Source organism: Narcine bancroftii, chromosome 4 (genome assembly GCF_036971445.1).
Source record: "Narcine bancroftii isolate sNarBan1 chromosome 4, sNarBan1.hap1, whole genome shotgun sequence".
In the NCBI taxonomy this organism is placed as follows: domain Eukaryota; kingdom Metazoa; phylum Chordata; class Chondrichthyes; order Torpediniformes; family Narcinidae; genus Narcine; species Narcine bancroftii.
The window spans coordinates 46360524-46378122 of record NC_091472.1 but is presented as its reverse complement, the minus strand read 5'-3'; the positions used below and the strand labels follow the sequence as shown (position 1 = coordinate 46378122).

Sequence of the window (17599 nt, the reverse complement as noted above, 5' to 3'; positions counted from 1 at the left end):
CCAATTCCCTTAACAGAGAAATTCATTAAAAGACAATAATAAGGAAATTTTATGGAAAGGGGGGAAACCGAGGATTGCGTTGGATAAATTAACAGAGAGGTACAACCAAGGTGGTTTGCAGTTACCAAACGGTAAAAATAATTATAGAGTAGCACAATTAAGGTATTTATCAGATATTTATCAGACAAGGGAAAAACCAGATTGGACTAAGATAGAGCTAGATAAAATAGGGGAGAAGGTACCAGAACATATACTTTATAGGTGGGATGAAAAGGTGGTACGATATAAAAGCTCAGCAGTATTGCATCATTTACTCAATATATGAAAGAAGATTCACTTAGAAAGGAAAAAAATAAATGACCAAATACCAAAATTATTATTGACGCAAAATCAGCTAATCCCTTTTACAATAGATAACCTTTCCTTGAGAGAATGGGATAGAAAAGGAATTAAAAGAATAGAAAATTGTTTTTAGGGAAATAATTTATTAACATTTGAACAAATAAAGTAAAAATATGGAATAACTCATGGTGCAATATTTGCATACCATCAACTGAAAGCCTACTTAAAGGATAAATTGGGAAAAAGACTGAGATTACCAGAAGCAAGCAGCTTTGAATATGTGATTACAGACACAATGATAATTAAAAGATTTATAACGATCATGTACATCAAGCTGCAAGAGAAGGAAAATGATGAAATAAGCTTTTAGGCGGCTGTATTCAGATGGCTGGGGAGGCCACTGTGCTGCGATTATCCCTCTCGGAGGAGGGTTACCGAACTCTTCTTGCAGGCTCCTCCTGCACATTCACATGGCCTTCCCACAGCCACATTTTGCCAAAATATGCGGCTTTACAAGCGGGTCAATTGGCCATCTGAAAGTGTCTAGTGACAACAATTAGTGTTTGGTTTCTTTACTATCACCAACACCACAGTGTAAGCCAACAGAGCTGAAAATAGAATTGCATCTTGACCTGCTTAATGCTGATCAATGAAGGCTGAAAATACTGTATATTCAGGTGCACCTGTATCATCTTCTACCTACACTCCCTATAGGAGCCAGAATGTACACTAGTGTTGTAACGGTTAAAATAGATCTTTGTACTTGATATCAATATGCATGTGCGCGAAGGATGTGGTTATAGAATTAGTTTTGGTTTGGTTATTCATCATTGAAGAGGAGTGAGTGCAAGTTGCCAATTTTTTCTAGACCGTCTTCAATTTTTTATTTATGGAATATTGCTAGAGTTTGAAAATTATTTACCAATGTATTCAATTGTTAGAAATGTGTGTGTAAATATAAAGTCTTTGGAAAACACAACAGAATCTTAGAATGATTGAAACGCGTCGCAGACTGGACTTGCACTTTGCTTTCTAAGCGAGAACAAGAACATAGGAAAGTAGTCACTACAATTTTTAAGTCTCCAAAAAAATTATGCAGTCAGTCAATGAGATTTCTAAATTGGATTTGGATAATTTATCATGTCGATTGGACTCTGAACATTTTGAGCTGATCTTTAAGAGTTTTTATCTTGTCGGCAAATATCTAAAGGAGACATTTTTAAAGACCATTATATTAATGGTTTTGAACAATCTGAATTTTGTTTAGCAGTTTGTCCTTGATGACTGCTCTGTTTAGGTTGGTTGTGGAGCCACAGGTGCGTATGGATGGCAGCAGCCAGATGGATGCAAGCCAAAAGGCTGAAGCCGGAGATATTGATGTTTACTCGAAGGAGCATCTTGATAAGTCCAAGGTTGTGGACAGAGATCTCTTGCAGCAAAGAGGTTTAGCTACAGGTGGAGCCAAAGCTACTCTTGTTACAAAGAAGATATGGAAACCGAGAAGCTTGTGGCCACTCAAAGCAAACTCTCAAAGGAATTACTGCAAAAGACATCAACAGAATCTAATGTCATCCGTTTGGATGTTGTTGAAAAGGACGAACAACCTGAAATGGAGACAGCATCTGAACTACAGGATAATATGCTACTAAAGCACAGTGCATCAATATTGGAAGTATGAGAAGTAAAAGAAGTTAAGGAGCAAGCTCAAAGGTTTCAAGAACTGCATTGGCATGCAAGAAGGCCGAGGATGACATGGTCATTCTCAAGGCAAGGCGAGCAATGCTACAGGAAAAACATGCCTTGGAAGAACAGCTAAGGAGGAAAAAGGAGCAGCTGGAAATGGATCCAAATATTGCCACTGTTAAGGCCAAAATTAAAGTACTAGGAACCTCAAGGGTATCAAATGTTCAAAGTAAGTAATCCAAAGTGTCTGTGAAGTATCAGTCAATGAAGTAGACCAAGGCAACATAGTCAAACAATAATCATGGCTTTTATTAGCAGAAACTAATGGGACAATAATAAAAGACAATGGGTGCATACACAGTTATACCCAAGGGGAGTGTCTTTAATGGTAGAGATAATACACGGCCAATATCAGTAAAGCAAGGCTAGCCAAGTGGAAAACCTGACAGCTCAGCAGAGATTCACCACAGTCTGACAATAAGGATCCATGTTTGGAGAGAGGACAAGAGGAAAAGAGACCATTTAATGTAGAAACAGTACCTTTGGTACTGCAAGTACAAGACTTGCATGTGTGTGGGCAAGACTTCACAGCATATGGGTTTAGTAGTCCACAGATACTGATTGCATCTACTGTGGAGAGAGATATGACCCAATCTTATGCTACAAGGTATATGCCACTTCCTAATACATTGCCTGTGTCAAGAGGAGGAAAACAAGGCAATTTATTATCAGTCTTGCAAACCCAAAATGATAGTACTGCATTGTTATTGCAGCAACATAGTCTATCTTCTATGCCCAAGAAGGAGATTCCAATCTTTGATGGAGACCCACTTCAGTATCAAGCGTTCATAATACCCTTTGAACACAATATTGAAAGTAAGAATAAAAATGCCAGAGATCGTCTTTATTATTTAGAACAGTTTACATCAGGGGTGGCAAAGGAACTTGTCGGAAGCTGCATGCATATGAATCCAGAGGAAGGATTCACAAAAGCAAAGATGTTAATAGAAAAGCATTTTGGCAACAAGCAAAGAATTGTGATAGCTTATATTGAAAAGGCTCTTTCATGGTCATCAATAATACCAGAGGATGCAAAGGCTTTGCAAGCATACACTTTCTTTTTAAGAGGATGTTGTAATGCCATGGTAAATATCGGCAATTTGTGTGAACTTAGAGTGACTTCCAAAATGTTAAATATCCTGAGGAAATTGCCTTTGCGGCTGAGGGATTCGTGGAGACAAAGATTTGTGATCTTGAAATAGGAAATAATCATACTCCTATTTTTGAGTATTTGGTACAATTCCTTGAATTGCATGTGAAGATCGCTACTCAACCAATATATGAAAATATCAAGAATGCTCCAATGGTGAGCAAAAATGTGAAAGGATAAAAGACACAACCTCAATCAAGGATAAAAGAAAGTATCTTCACCACTACTGTGACAGCTATAGAGAAGAAGACATGAGGAAAAGGATAAAGAAATTAAAGAGAAGAAAGGCTTGCAATCAGTGAAGAAATGTTTATTCATGCTTTTGAAATGTGTACAGAGTTTGAAAGGAAGCTGCATAATGAGAAAATAGTTTTCCTAAAGGAAAATGGGATATGTTTTGGTGGTCTGTGTAAAGGACACATCAGCAAAAAGTGCAAGAAATGACTCAATTGTGACATATGCGGTCTAAAACATCCCAAAATACTACACATCCTTCAAAATAAAAGGAAAAAGAAGGATATGAAAAGGGAACAAACAGTAACAAAAGAAACAGGGGAAAACAATGCTATAGCCTCAGTTCAAATAAATGGTCTTACTGGGGCCTACGAAGATAACTGCAAGCTTTCGATAGTACCAGTGCGAGTCAAAGCCAAGGAAGGTAATGTAATAATATATATTTATGCATTTTTACTGCATCGTTTTGTACAGAAAAGCTCATGAAAACGCTCAATCTACAGAGAAGAAAAGTTTCTACAAACAACCATGTGTCAAGAGAAGGTAGTGGAAACCAACATTGTTTCTGATCTAGAGATTGTTGGTATGAATAGCAATGATTATTGGGATCTTCTGGACATATGGACTCAAGAGATTATGCCTGTGCACAAAGGAAACATTCCACATCAAAATGACATTGATCAATGGAGGCATCTGAGAAATGTTGTTCTTCCTGAAATTAACTCTGAAATAGAGTTGTTGATTGGCTCAAATGAATCAAAGGCTTTGGAACCATTAAAGGTAATACGGAATGATGGAAACGGACCATTAGCTGTCAAAACTAGGCTTGATTGGATGGTTATTGGATCTTTAAAAGGAATAAATAATAATGATCAGGACTCTGAAATCAACACTGCAACAGTAAATACTGCTCAAATTATGTCTGAAGAGATGGATTTGGTGACTTGCGTAATCTATAACTTTTCATCCTGGACTCGTTTGAAAAGGGCAGTAGCATGGATGCTTAGACTTAAAAAACTGCTTATGCATCGTAACAGAAAGAAGAAACAGCAAGTGATGTTCTCGCTCAGCTTCATTCAGATAATACTTGTCGCAAAAGGAGACAAGTAATCTTGAGACTCAGGAAAACAGAGGTCTCACAGTTGAAGAGCTAGCTAATGCTGAAATTGAAATCTCTACTTTTGCCAAAGAAAAGAATTTACTGATGTGATCTCAAGTTTGAAAAGTATTTAAAAGGACCAGTCATATTTGTAATCTTGATCCCATTCTGAATGATGGGGTATTAAGAATTGGTGGACAACTTAGTAACTTCACATTCGGGGACATAGTGATTATTATCAATGATTCGGCACCTCGAAACACTTGGTTAACTGGAAGGATTGTTGAGACTGTGGTTGACAAGAAAGGGCTTGTATGTCAGGTTTGGATCCTGACCAAGAATGGTTTTCTGAACCGTTTGATTAACAAACTCTGCCTTCCGCAGAGGCAGAAAAGCCTGGTTGACTTTTATTTTATTATTTTGGACTTTACCGCTATACTGCTATTTTATTGCACAATGTTTAATTGTATTTAACATTTTGATTTTCTTTATGCTTGTAATTATTATTTTAGGTATAATAATTAGAGGCCGGGATGTATAAGCCAGAATGTATGTCTGGTATTGTATTGGTTAAAATATGTCTTTGTACTTATTGTCAGTGCGCATGTGCATGAGGGGTGTGGTTATAGAATTAGTTTTAGTTTGGTTATTCATCATTGAAGAGGGGTGAGTGCAAGATGCTAATTTTTTGTAGACCGTCTTCAATAGTTTATCTATGGAATATTGCAATAGTTTGAAGATTATTTACCAACGTCTTCAATTGTTAGAAATGTGTTTGCACAAAATAAAGTCTTCGGAAAACACAACACAACAGAATGATTGAAACACATTGCAGATTGGACTCTAAGTGACAAGAAAATGAGAAAGTAGTTGCTGCACTCTCCATGTCCATTTTTTCCTAGTTTTACTCCATGAACTTGCTCAAGTTACAAAATTAGCTAGACATTTGGCATCATTAGTAGTTTTCTAGTAAATCATCAAAGTATTCTGTATTTGCTTTTGTGTCTGATTAGTTATGCTTATGCATTCAGATCAAATATTGGTTTAAGGCAATTGAATGGCAGGCTTCTTCCAAATGAATTCCAGTTCAGGTTTTCAAGGTGGATCAGCAGGTGAAACCTTGTATTATTGTAGCTAAACACAAGAAGAATTCCTTTCTGATTGCCCTGTATTTTTCTCATTGTTTTCTTCTTTGGCTTGGCTTCGCGGACGAAGATTTATGGAGGGGGTAAATGTCTGCGTCAGCTGCAGGCTCGTTTGTGGCTGACAAGTCCGATGCGGGACAGGCAGACACGTTGCAGCGGTTGCAGGGGAAAATTGGTTGGTTGGGGTTGGGTGTTGGGTTTTTCCTCCTTTGTCTTTTGTCAGTGAGGTGGGCTCTGCGGTTGCTGCCCGCCGAACTGTGAGGCGCCAAGATGTACGGTTTGAGGCGATATCAGCCCACTGGCGGTGGTCAATGTGGCAGGCACCAAGAGATTTCTTTAGGCAGTCCTTGTACCTCTTCTTTGGTGCACCTCTGCCACGGTGGCCAGTGGCGAGCTCGCCATATAACACGATCTTGGGAAGGCGATGGTCCTCCATTCTGGAGACGTGACCCATCCAGCGCAGCTGGATCTTCAGCAGCGTGGACTCGATGCTGTCGGCCTCTGCCATCTCGAGTACTTCGATGTTAGGGATGAGGGCGCTCCAATGTTGAGGATGGAGCGGAGACAACGCTGGTGGAAGCGTTCTAGGAGCCGTAGGTGATGCCGGTAGAGGACCCATGATTTGGAGCCGAACAGGAGTGTGGGTATGACAACGGCTCTGTATACGCTTATCTTTGTGAGGTTTTTCAGTTGGTTGTTTTTCCAGACTCTTTTGTGTAGTCTTCCAAAGGCGCTATTTGCCTTGGCGAGTCTGTTGTCTATCTCGTTGTCGATCCTTGCATCTGATGAAATGGTGCAGCCGAGATAGGTAAACTGGTTGACCGTTTTGAGTTTTGTGTGCCTGATGGAGATGTGGGGGGGCTTGTAGTCAAGGTGGGGAGCTGGCTGATGGAGGACCTCCATTTTCTTCAGTCTGACTTCCAGGCCAAACATTTTAACACAGTTAAAAATGGGTATTTAACTCTCGAGATTTCAGAATTTCCAGGAAGGCCATAATGGAACTCCTAAAAGCTACAAGATCATTAAGGAAAATGTGAAATTTACATTTGCATCTTGTAAATGTTTGCCAAATCAAAAATTAATTTTATGTAATGAGAGATTGCTTTTTTTTGGTAAACTTTGTTTTCTTATTATTGAAAATATTTGCTATTTCGCTCTTAATTTTTGGAAAAACTTGTTTATTTTCATCAGTTAGGCAAAAGCTAATTTTAAATATTGTTTTCTTTTTAGGGAAAAGGAAGATACTTATTATTGCATGTTATTTAATGATGAAGTCCATACTTATGAGCAAGTGATTTTAACCTTGCAGAAGGCTGTGAACTGTACACAAAAAGAAGCTGTCAGTTTTGCCACCACTGTGGATAGAGACGTGAGTTATCATTAGTGCTATTTTGTACAAATAATCTCTGAACTGTATATATAACAGTTGCAATTTGGAAGCACTTCAAGGGAATTGTTTGTAAATGTTAAACTATAATTCAATAAGGAAAAGCTTGGTCATAAAGTTGAAAATTATCAATTAAAGTTATGCACACCATTATTCTCTATATGCACAAGTTGTATTTAGTGGAACATATAATGCTTCCACAGACGACAGAGTAAACTACAGTCATTCAAGTACAATAGCACACCAATAATCCATTTTCCCATTGTTTGGCAATCATGATTATTTGTCATTTGGCTCACTGGTGACTTGCATTTCCTTTAAACACATTTGGGCCTTGTTTTCATTGGTTTCTTCAGTCTCACCGGATTAACTGAATAATTTATTGTACTGCTATGTAATTTAAAGAAAAAAAGTGAATTGCTATCATATTGTCTTATTAATAGTAACAACATCTCACAATCTGGAAAATGTCCTAGCTGGCATCACTAAAGTCCCAAAGATGCTGATTGTCGTTTTAGTAATTGGGAATGAACGAATGAGATTTATTGTCATGCACTTTCATTTACCAATGCAATCAAAGTTTTATTTGATCCAGCTTCCCAGATACATAAATCACATAATGCATCAGAAAAAAAATAGAAAAGGAAGATAAAAAAAATAATAGTAAAGATTGGACGGGTAAGATGCCAAGAATTTCTTTGGATAAATTGGTATGGAAATTTGAGTTAGGAGGTTTACAATTACCAAATTGCAAAAATTATAGGGCAGCTCAACTGAGATTTTTTACCTCCTTTTTTGATGAGGAAGAAAAACCAGCAGGGATTAAAATAGAAATTGATAAAAGAGGAGAGAGAAAATCAGTTTATATATAAATGGGAATCAAAATTATTATCTGTGGAGAGAGCACAGATCATCAACTTCATAGTTGGTCATACTGCAAAAAATGTGCTGAGTCAGTGGTGCTTACAGCTCTTTGGTGGTCTTGAAGTAGAGTTATGGTAAGAATAGGGAGGTTCAAGTGCCTGATATCTGTTGGAACAGATGCTTGGACTAAGAGATGTAGTTGATGATCTCTGCTCACGAATAAGACCTTTTCTCTCCCCAGATAATAATTTTGATTCCCATTTATATATAAAATCTTCCGATTTCCTCTCTCTACTATTTTATCAATTTCTATTTTAACCCCTGCTGTTTTTTCTTCCTCATCAAAAAAAGGTCAAAAATTTCTTTTGAGCTGCCGTATAAAAGTTTTTGAAATTTGGTAATTGTAAACCTCCTAACTCAAAATTCCACGTCAATTTATCCAATGAAATTCTCAACATCTTGCCCTTACCTAATAATGTTAGTGGCAATATTTTCTGCTTATTCAAAACCTCACCAATTTTCTTAAGTCAAGGTACATAAATCAATTTAAATACATTCTTTAACTTATTGTCTACTTGTATCTCTAAATATTTAATTCAATTCACCAGCCATTTAAATTGAGTATCTTGTTGACATTGAGTGTAATTCCCTAATGTAAGGGGCATAATTGCACTTTTATCTCAATTTACTTTATAACCAGATACTTTACCATAATTCCTTCAATCTTGAATATGATTTACGTAATGAATCTGTTGGTTCTGTCAAATAAATCAGAACATCATCAGCAAGTAAATTAATTTTGTATTCTTGTTTAACATTAAATCCCTTCAATGTCTGGGTGAATCTGGATTAGATCTGCAAGAGGTTCAATCACTAAGATAAATAAAGCAGGTGATAAAGGGCATCCTTGCCTACTAGATATAGTTAACGAAAAAAGAGTCGAAGCTTGCCCATTTGTAACAACTGTAGCCTAGGACTATCACATAAAACTTATATAAAAATGAGAATCGAAATTATTATCTGGGGAGAGGGAAGCACCCTTGTTGGAATAAGGTAAATAAAAAAATTGGAATGAGGAATGCTCCCCAACCTAAAATGCCTTTAATTCAAAATTAACTTATTCTGTTTTCAATGGATAATCAAATTTTAAATATTTGGTCTCAGAAAGGAATGACTGTAACTATGCATGTAAAATGCATTTTGAGTATAATGCAATTTCCCCCCCCCCATTTTTAGGGGAAAAAGGGAGAAAAATCCCCCCCCCGTGTATAATACGACCCTCTCCCCTTGCCCACCCAATTCGCATTGCCGTCTCTCTTCCCCCCCTCGCCCACTCGATTCGCGCTGCCATCTCTCTTCCGCCTCGCTCGCCCGATTCACGCTGCCATAAATATGCGTGTATAATGTGACACCCCCCCCACTTTGTGCCCGAATTTTGGAACAAAATTTTTGGCATTGTTTCAAAAAGATTGTTACAAAGGAAAGAATTTAATCAATTAAAAAATAAATATGGGATACAAAATAATATACTTTTTTGTTATCAAATGTGGGCTTATTTAAGAGATAAACTAGGTCCTACAATGCGGTTACTGAAATGTGGTGATGTGGAAATGTCGATACACAGTAGATATATTAAATTTATTTCTGCTATGTATACTTTATTGTAGAAGGGGACTCTCAAACAGGGGATACATAGATCCAGACCATGGTGGGAGACAGACATAAATATTCATATTGTTGAATCAAATCAATGTTTTCGATGTGGTCAGGAGATAAGCACTTTCTTATATTCAGTTTGGTATTGCCCCCCAAAGTGAAACCGTTTTGGTTAAATTTGGTGAGTTATTTAGAATGAGTTAAAGGATTCAAATTTCCGCAAAATCCAATGTTATTTTGTACGGTAATATTGAAGAGAAAAGACCCAAATTGAAAATATCTATATTATCAAAAAGAGTTTTTAAAGGTTGCTTTAGCAGTAGCAATAAAATGTATAGTAGTAACATGGAAATCAGATACCCATCTGGGTATGGAGCGGTGGAACGCAGAGACGCACAGCTGGATTCCTTTGGAGAAGATTATTTACAATTTGAGAAACAAGTATGATGCCGTCTTGAAAATTTGGCGCCCATGTCTACAAATTGAGGGAATTAATTTATAAATCTTTTCCTTAAGCTTTGACTCTCATTAACTTCCTTTAGATGTATTAAAAATATAAATGATTGATGCCGTGTGGTGAAGCGGGTCCTCTCAAACAGGTTTCTATTCTTCTTTCTTCTTTTTCTTTATTTCTTTTTCCTTTTGCTGTTGGGGTTTATTTAGGGGGGAGGAGGTTGGGGTTTATATCGTCATGGATTTGATATTGATTTTTCGTCACTATGTATTTTGTATATGGCTATGATTACATGTATGGAAAATTTATAAATAAAATTTTCAAAAAAACAATTAATACCTTGTAGTGGCAGCTACACTGCTACTGAAAGAACACACAACCAGACGGGTTGAGCTCAGTGAGCAGAAAACTGGTTTATTGCTGGCTGCCGGACTGGATTTATACTCCCAGCCTGGACTTGGTTGAGGGGCGCCGATGTCACTCGGGTGTCACGTGGTTCCCCCAGCGTGGGCTTCTGAGCCCAATGCTGAGAAGAAGGGGAAACCCCCCCCCGATGGCGCCATTTTGGCCGGCTGCCCCGCCACGTGGATTACAAGTGGGACCGGTTCGCCTGCCTAGTGGCATGCCACCACACAGCCTCCCCCAGAACTGGCGACAATGTCCTTTTTAGCTGGGCGGCCTCACTTTTTGGGCTGGGCCACAATCACTGTTTCAGTGGGGTTGAGGTGAGCTGGCTTCAGCCTGTTCACAGTAAACAGCTCCAGCCTGCCGCCGATGTCCAGCATGAATGTAGACCCTGAATGCTGGACAACCCTGTAGGTCCCCTCGTAAGGTCTCTGAAGAGGTGTCGCGAGCGGCCCCCGCCAAATAAAATTGTACTCTGTGGGGTGCAACTCGCTGGGGACGTAAGATGGTTGTGAGCCATGTCTAGGCAGCGGTGGGGTGCGAAGGAGTCCAAGTTGGCCCCGAAGTGGGGAAGTAGCGCGTGCTGCACGTGAATGTGGCTGAACCATTTCTGGACGTGCTCAAACTCTTGCACGGGCGCCCTGGTGTGCCTGTGCACCTTGGACATCTGGCAATGGGTGCATGTTCTGGCTGAGCCCACGATCTGCTTCCATAACCCATGCCAGATGAACCGCTCTGCCACCAAACGGACCATGGACCTGATGGATGGGTGTGAAAGGTCATGGATATGATGGAAGACATGCCTGCGCCACTGCTGGGGAACCACTGGCCGCGGGGTGCCCATGGAGACATCACAGAGGATGGTGCCTTCGCTGCTAGGAGTCGGGAGGTCTTGGAACTGCAGGCCTGTGATGCCAGTCCAGAAGGCTTGCATCTTCTCGTTGGACTTCTAGTCCCGGGCAAGCTGGTCAAAGTCGAGGCCGGGTGTCAGTGCGCAGATGGCCGGTCGTGAGAGTGCATCGGTGTCACGTTGTCCTTTCCCGCCTTATGACGAATGTCGGTGGTAAACACCGACACAAAGGAGAGGTGACGCTGCTGGCGGGCTGACCAGGGATTCTTTGCCATCGCGAGCACCTGAGTGAGGGGTTTATGGTCATTGAAAATGGTAAAAGCCCTCCCCTCCAATAAATAGTAGAAATGCCGCACCGCCAGATACATGCCCAGTAACTCACGGTCGAAGGCGCTATATGTGCGCTCTGGTGGGTGGAGAAGCTGGCTGAAGAATGCCAGCGGCTTCCATTGTCCATTCACCTGCTGCTCCAGGACGGCGCCGATGACTGTGGCAGAGGCATCGATGGAGAGCGCCATATGCAGGTCGGTGTGTGGGCGGGTGAGCATGGTAGCCTTCGCGAGGGTGTCCTTGGTGACCTTGAATGCACTGCCGGCCTCTGGGGTCCAGGTGAGCGTTTTGTGCTTGGCTGTGATGAGGGCGAATAGCGGCTGCAGGATGCGCGCGGCTCCTGGGATGAATCGGTTATAGAAGTTGACCATATCCGCTAAGTTCTGCAGTCCCTTGAGGTTGTTCGGGAGTGGAAACTCCTTGATAGCGACGACCTTTGTAGCGGCGGGCTTGGCTCCTTCGGCCGTGATGGTGTGGCCCGAACTGGCACTTGACTGGGTTGATGGTGAGGCCGAAGTCGGCCAGCTGGGAGAAGAGGGCGCACAGGTGGACCTTGTGTTGTGCCCCATCCCTCCTGGCAACGAGGATGTCGTCCAAGTAAATGAAGACAAAATCCAGGTCCCTGAGGCACTGGAAAATCTGAGCTGCGTTCATTAGCCCGAACGGCATGCGAAGGAATTCAAACAAGCCGAAGGGGGTGATGATGGCCGTCTTGGGTATGTCCTCAGAGTGCACCAGGATTTGGTGATACCCGTGCACCAGGTCAACCTTGGAGAAAACCCTCGCACCTTGCAGGTTGGCTGTAAAGTCCTGGATGTGAGGGATGGGGTAACGGTCAGGAACTGTTGCCTTGTTGAGCCGTCGATAGTCTCTGCAGGGATGCCAGCCGCCGGAGACTTTCAGGACAGGTGGAGCAGTGAGGTCCACAGACAGTCGGACTGCTGAATGATCCCCAGCTCCAACAGATGCGAAAACTCTTCCTTCGCCACCTGGAGCTTGTCAGGCGGGAGCCGGCATGCCTTGGCGTGAACTGGTGGACCCTGCGTGGGGATGTTGTGGAACATCCCGTGGCGCGGTGAGGCACCGGAGAACTGTGGCCTGAGGAGGGCCGGGAACGCGTCCAAGATTTGCTGGAACTAGTCTCTGGGCTTGCTGATCATTGCCATCTGCGGCTGCTCTGTGCGAGAGGTGTTGAGGCGAACGGCCTGGAAAGTCTGGGCATCTACCAGGTGCCTACCTCGAATGTCCACCAGGATGCTGTGGGCGAGGAGGAAGTCGGCACCCAGGATGGGGGTTGGAAGGGATGAGATGGTGAACCTCCACTCGAACTTTCGCCGGCTGATCTGGAAATGGACTGTTTTGTTCCCATAGGTCCGGATTTCTGTTGCGTTGGGCGCACGGAGGGGGAGGTCCTCGAGGTCGGTTTCTGGACTCGATGGCTGTGGCCGGGATGACGCTGATCTGGGCCTCAGTGTTGACAAAGAAGTGCTGGCCGCTGACTGAGTCCCGCAGGTAGGGGAGCCTGTGTCCTTGGCCAGCCACCGCAGCCATTAACAGCGGCCGGCCTGCTCGTTTCCCTGGAACGAGCAGGGCTGACGACACTTCCGAGCCTTGGCTCCCCAGCGCTGTTGGTAGAAGCAGAGGCCTGGAGCGGATGCCATGCCCCTGGTTATGTTCTTGGTGGCCCCTGCAGGGGCCGGGTGTTCAACCACAGCACTAGAGGCAGGCTTGGCGTGGTCATGCCCGTGCCTTGTGACCCACTGGACAACTGAGCCCTCCAGAAATCGCTCGAGCCATAGCATTTGGGCCTTCTGAGCAACCTTCCTCGGGTCGGTAAAGCTGTCTTGGACCAGTAATGGCAGATGGTCGAGGAAAATTCACTAAAAGAGTGGGCAGTTGGTGTGATCACCCATGAGCGCGAGCATCTCGTCCATCAGCTCCACCGGGGACCTGTCCCTCAAGGCAGCGAATTGTAGCATCTGAGCGGCACGCTGACACCTGGATAGTCCTAGGGATCCAATGAGCACTCACTTGATGGTCCCGTATTTGTCTTTGGCGGTGGCCTGGTCCAGGGCGACGACCACATGGTAGAATTTGGTTGTGTCGGACGAAATCTGGCGGAGGTGAAACTGGGCCTCCACGTGGCCGAACCAGGTCTTCGGCTCCTGAACCCAGAAGAGAGGCAGTTTGACAGCTATAGCATTGATCCCAGGTTTGCTCATGTTGGGTTCAAAGACGTTTGAACCAGTCGGGGTCACCAATTGTAGCGGGAGCTACACTGCTACTGAAAGAACACACAACCAGATGGATTGAGCTCAGTGAGCAGAAAACTGCTTTATTGCTGGCTGCCGGGCTGGACCTACTCCCAGCCCGGACCTGGCTGAGAACCGCACTGGGGGGCGCCGATGTCACTCTGGCGTCACGTAGTCCACCAGCGTGGGCTTCTGAGCCCGATGCTGAGAAGAAGGGGAAACCTGCGTGGATTACAAGTGGGGCCGGTTCGCCTGCCTTGTGGCATGCCGCCACAACCTTTAGATTTTGAGAAAATAATTACCTCCACTAATTTTTTTCTTCAATTTGCATTTACTACCCACTAAGTTCACATAATCACAGACTGATAACAGCTTTTGAAAATGGTAAATTGTCAGAAAATACTTGTGACCAAGATGTAATGCTACCTTTCTTTTTCTCTCCAAAAAAAATTTAATTAGATAACTGAAGTTTGCTGCTCTTAGTTTTGAAGTTACAAATACAATTTACATTCTACATTGTACAGGGTACACCTCTCTATCTTCATGACCAGTGTAGCAGAATGGAAAGTTTAACTTTCTGATAAAACTAAAAATAAATTCCAAGTGAAAATCCTTATTTAGCATTCCTAAGATCTCATTTGGAGTTCTAGTTGTTCATTTTTGATTTTTATCTTTTTTTTCAGGGTCGCAGATCTGTTCGATATGGTGACTTCCATTATTGTGATCAAGCTAAAACAGTAATAGTGGTGAGTAAGAAAATAATTTTTTGTTGAAAGTATACTTGAATTTGGGGATAGTTTAGAAAACATTTTGCATTTCATAATTTCTCTCTCAAGTCCTATTATATCCAATCATTTTTTTCAACCTTCTTTACATAATGTTATTTTTCAGAGTTGGTATCGAGAGGGTATTCAAAGTTTTAAGGATTTGTTCATGGATGGATATTTTGCATCATTTGAGCAGCTTTCTGCTAAATTTAACCTGTCCAAATCTCAATTTTTTAGATATTTGCAATTCCGGCATTTTCTTGAACCACAGTTATCTGATTTTCTCAGAGAGTCTGAATCAAATTTCGTAGATGAGTTTTTTTGCTTTAATGCCTTCTTGTTTAATATATTATTTTTGAGAAATCGTTTAAATCAGACTTCATTAGTTAGAATTAAACATGCTTGGGAACAGGAATTAAATTTGACTCTGTTGGATGTGGATTGGGACACAATTCTGAAGTCGGTTACTAGCTCTTCATTATGTGCTCACCATTGTTTATTACAAATTAAAGTGATACACAGAGCACATTTGTCTATGGCTAAATTGTCTATTTTTCTCTGATAAGAGCCACTGTTGTGAAAGATGTCAAAGTGGAGAAATGTCATTAATTCATATGTTCTGAACTTGTCCTAGTTTAGAAAAATTTTGGAGAGATGTTTTCCATTCTTGGTTAAAATTTTTTAATACAGGTTTAATACCAAATCCTTTGGTGGCCCTCTTTGGTACAATGGGAGGGAATTGTTTCTGGTTCAGAGTCGTGCTATTTCTTTTGCCTCTCTTTTGGCGAGGCATGCAATTTTACTGAAATGGAAGGATCTGCCCTGCCTACTCATGATCAGTGGTTGTGTGACATCATGTCCTGTTTGAATATGGAAAAGATTTGTTATTCAGTTAATAATTCAAATATGATTTCAGACGTTATGGGGGTCATTTATGACTCACTATCTTTATAATTTCACTTCAGTATAATTAAATTGTGTGACTTGTATCTTTTCCACATTCTTTTTATGTATTTTTTAATAACTTCATTTTTCTTTTAATATCAATCATATATAGCATCTGGCAACATTGTTTTTCTCCTTTTTTGTTATTAGTTTCTAAAAAATATCATTTGGAATATGGATTATGGATATGATTTACAATTTATGTATATTTTTGATATACTGAATTTTTAAATTAAGTTTGTGTAATTATCCATATCATTTTATTGTATTTTTGTATGTTTTTTTATTAAAATCAATAAAAATATTTTAAAAATAAAATGTACTTGTGTATTTATTTAAGTACCATATATAAATTTTCTGTCCAATTGACAGTTTTTCCTCCAATTTACTTTAGAGGAATACAAGTCGACAGAACAAACCGCTAAAAGTGCAAGTAATGCATTCATCTGTTGTTGCACATCAGGCATTTGCCATAAAGTTGTTAATTTGGCTGAGTCAGGTGATTGGTTACTCAGGTAAGACTTGAAAAGAAATAATTCTTTGGTACCAAAAATATGTCTCTTGCTCTCGCACTGAATTTTCTGAACAGTAAAAGGTTCAACATGTAATTAGCTGTCTGGATGTCATACATATTGTGGGCAATGACTTTTCACACTTCAATCTACCTTGATATTTAATTATTTCACATAGAGGACAGGGTATTAATTCCTTTGAGTAGACTTCATCTATACCACCTGCTGTCCTGGAAACCTACCAACTTTTTAAAGAATTCATTCTACGCTGGTCATACTCTCTTCTACTCTTGTCATCGAGCAGAATATGCACGAGCTTGAAAAAACGAATCTCCGGATTCAAAAGTAATTTCTTTCTCACTATTATCCAGTTGTTGAATGGATTCTCATATGTAAAGATTTATTTAACAAAATCCTACTCAATCACAGCAATTGCACTGATTTTTAACTGTATTTTTCTCTCTGACATTAGATTCTGCACTTTTAAAATTTTGTTTGCACTATCTTGTATTTAAGAATAGGTTGATTTGCTTGGATAACATGCAAAAGAATGTTTCTCACTGTATTTTGGTCCATGTGACAACAAACAATTCAATTCAACTTTCAGAGTAGTTTTTAAATAACTCTGCATTGGGCTACACCACAATACCTAGCACAGCGATTTGTTCATATTAATAGTTCATTCATTTAAGAAAAGCCTTTGCTTTGTCTCAAGGTGGATTAAGGCGAATATTGTGTCAAGTAGGATTACAGCAAAGGCCAGACGAAGACCATTCTTCTCTCGTTGATAAATTGATGCTCTGTGACTCAAAACTATGGAAAGGTAATACTATAGAATATAGAACAATTTGAGGTTGGAGTGAAAATCAAGTGAATTCAATCTCAAATTCACTTAATCCACATTTGGCAACATCTTCCCATGTCTCGATCTCTCTGCCTCCATCTCTACAGATATTTTCTACAGTCCTACCAACTCAAGTTACCTTCAATACACTTCTTCACACCCTGTCTCCTGCAATGATTTGATTCCTTTCTCTCAATTCCTCCATCTCCATCAGATCTACTCTCAGCTTGTCAGCCTTCAAAAAATGTGGCTTCCCCTCCAATACCATCAACTTAGCCCTTAACCTCATTTTCTCTATTTCTTGAACATCTATTCTGGCCCCCTCTGCCCCAAGATGCAAAGGAACGGGATTCCTCTTGTCTTCATCTGAACAGCCTCCACATCGAACATATTATCTTCTGCAATTTCTACCACCTATAATGTGATCCCACCACCAGACATAACTTCCCTTCCCCTCCCCTCTCTAATTTCCACAGGGACTGATTCCTCTGGGATTCCCTTGTCCATTCATTTCTTCCTACGAATCGCTCCATCAGAACCTACTCCTGTGACAGCAGGAGGTGCTACACCTGAACCCACACCTCCTCCTCACCTCCATTCAGGACCCCAAACTGTCCTTC

The 17599-nt window shown here is 40.9% G+C and overlaps 1 protein-coding gene across 5 annotated transcripts in view; it reads left to right on the top strand.

Moving 5' to 3' along the window:
- The window catches only part of ubr2 (ubiquitin protein ligase E3 component n-recognin 2), a 177991-nt gene that overhangs the window by 20423 nt on the left and 139969 nt on the right, over positions 1-17599 (top strand). For all 5 annotated transcript variants that reach the window (XM_069931156.1, XM_069931158.1, XM_069931157.1 and 2 more), the window contains exons 6-9: positions 6944-7082; positions 14595-14657; positions 16018-16138; positions 16851-16958. In XM_069931156.1, coding sequence (XP_069787257.1) covers positions 6944-7082; positions 14595-14657; positions 16018-16138; positions 16851-16958 — 431 coding nt within the window. The remainder of the gene's footprint in view (positions 1-6943; positions 7083-14594; positions 14658-16017; positions 16139-16850; positions 16959-17599) is intronic.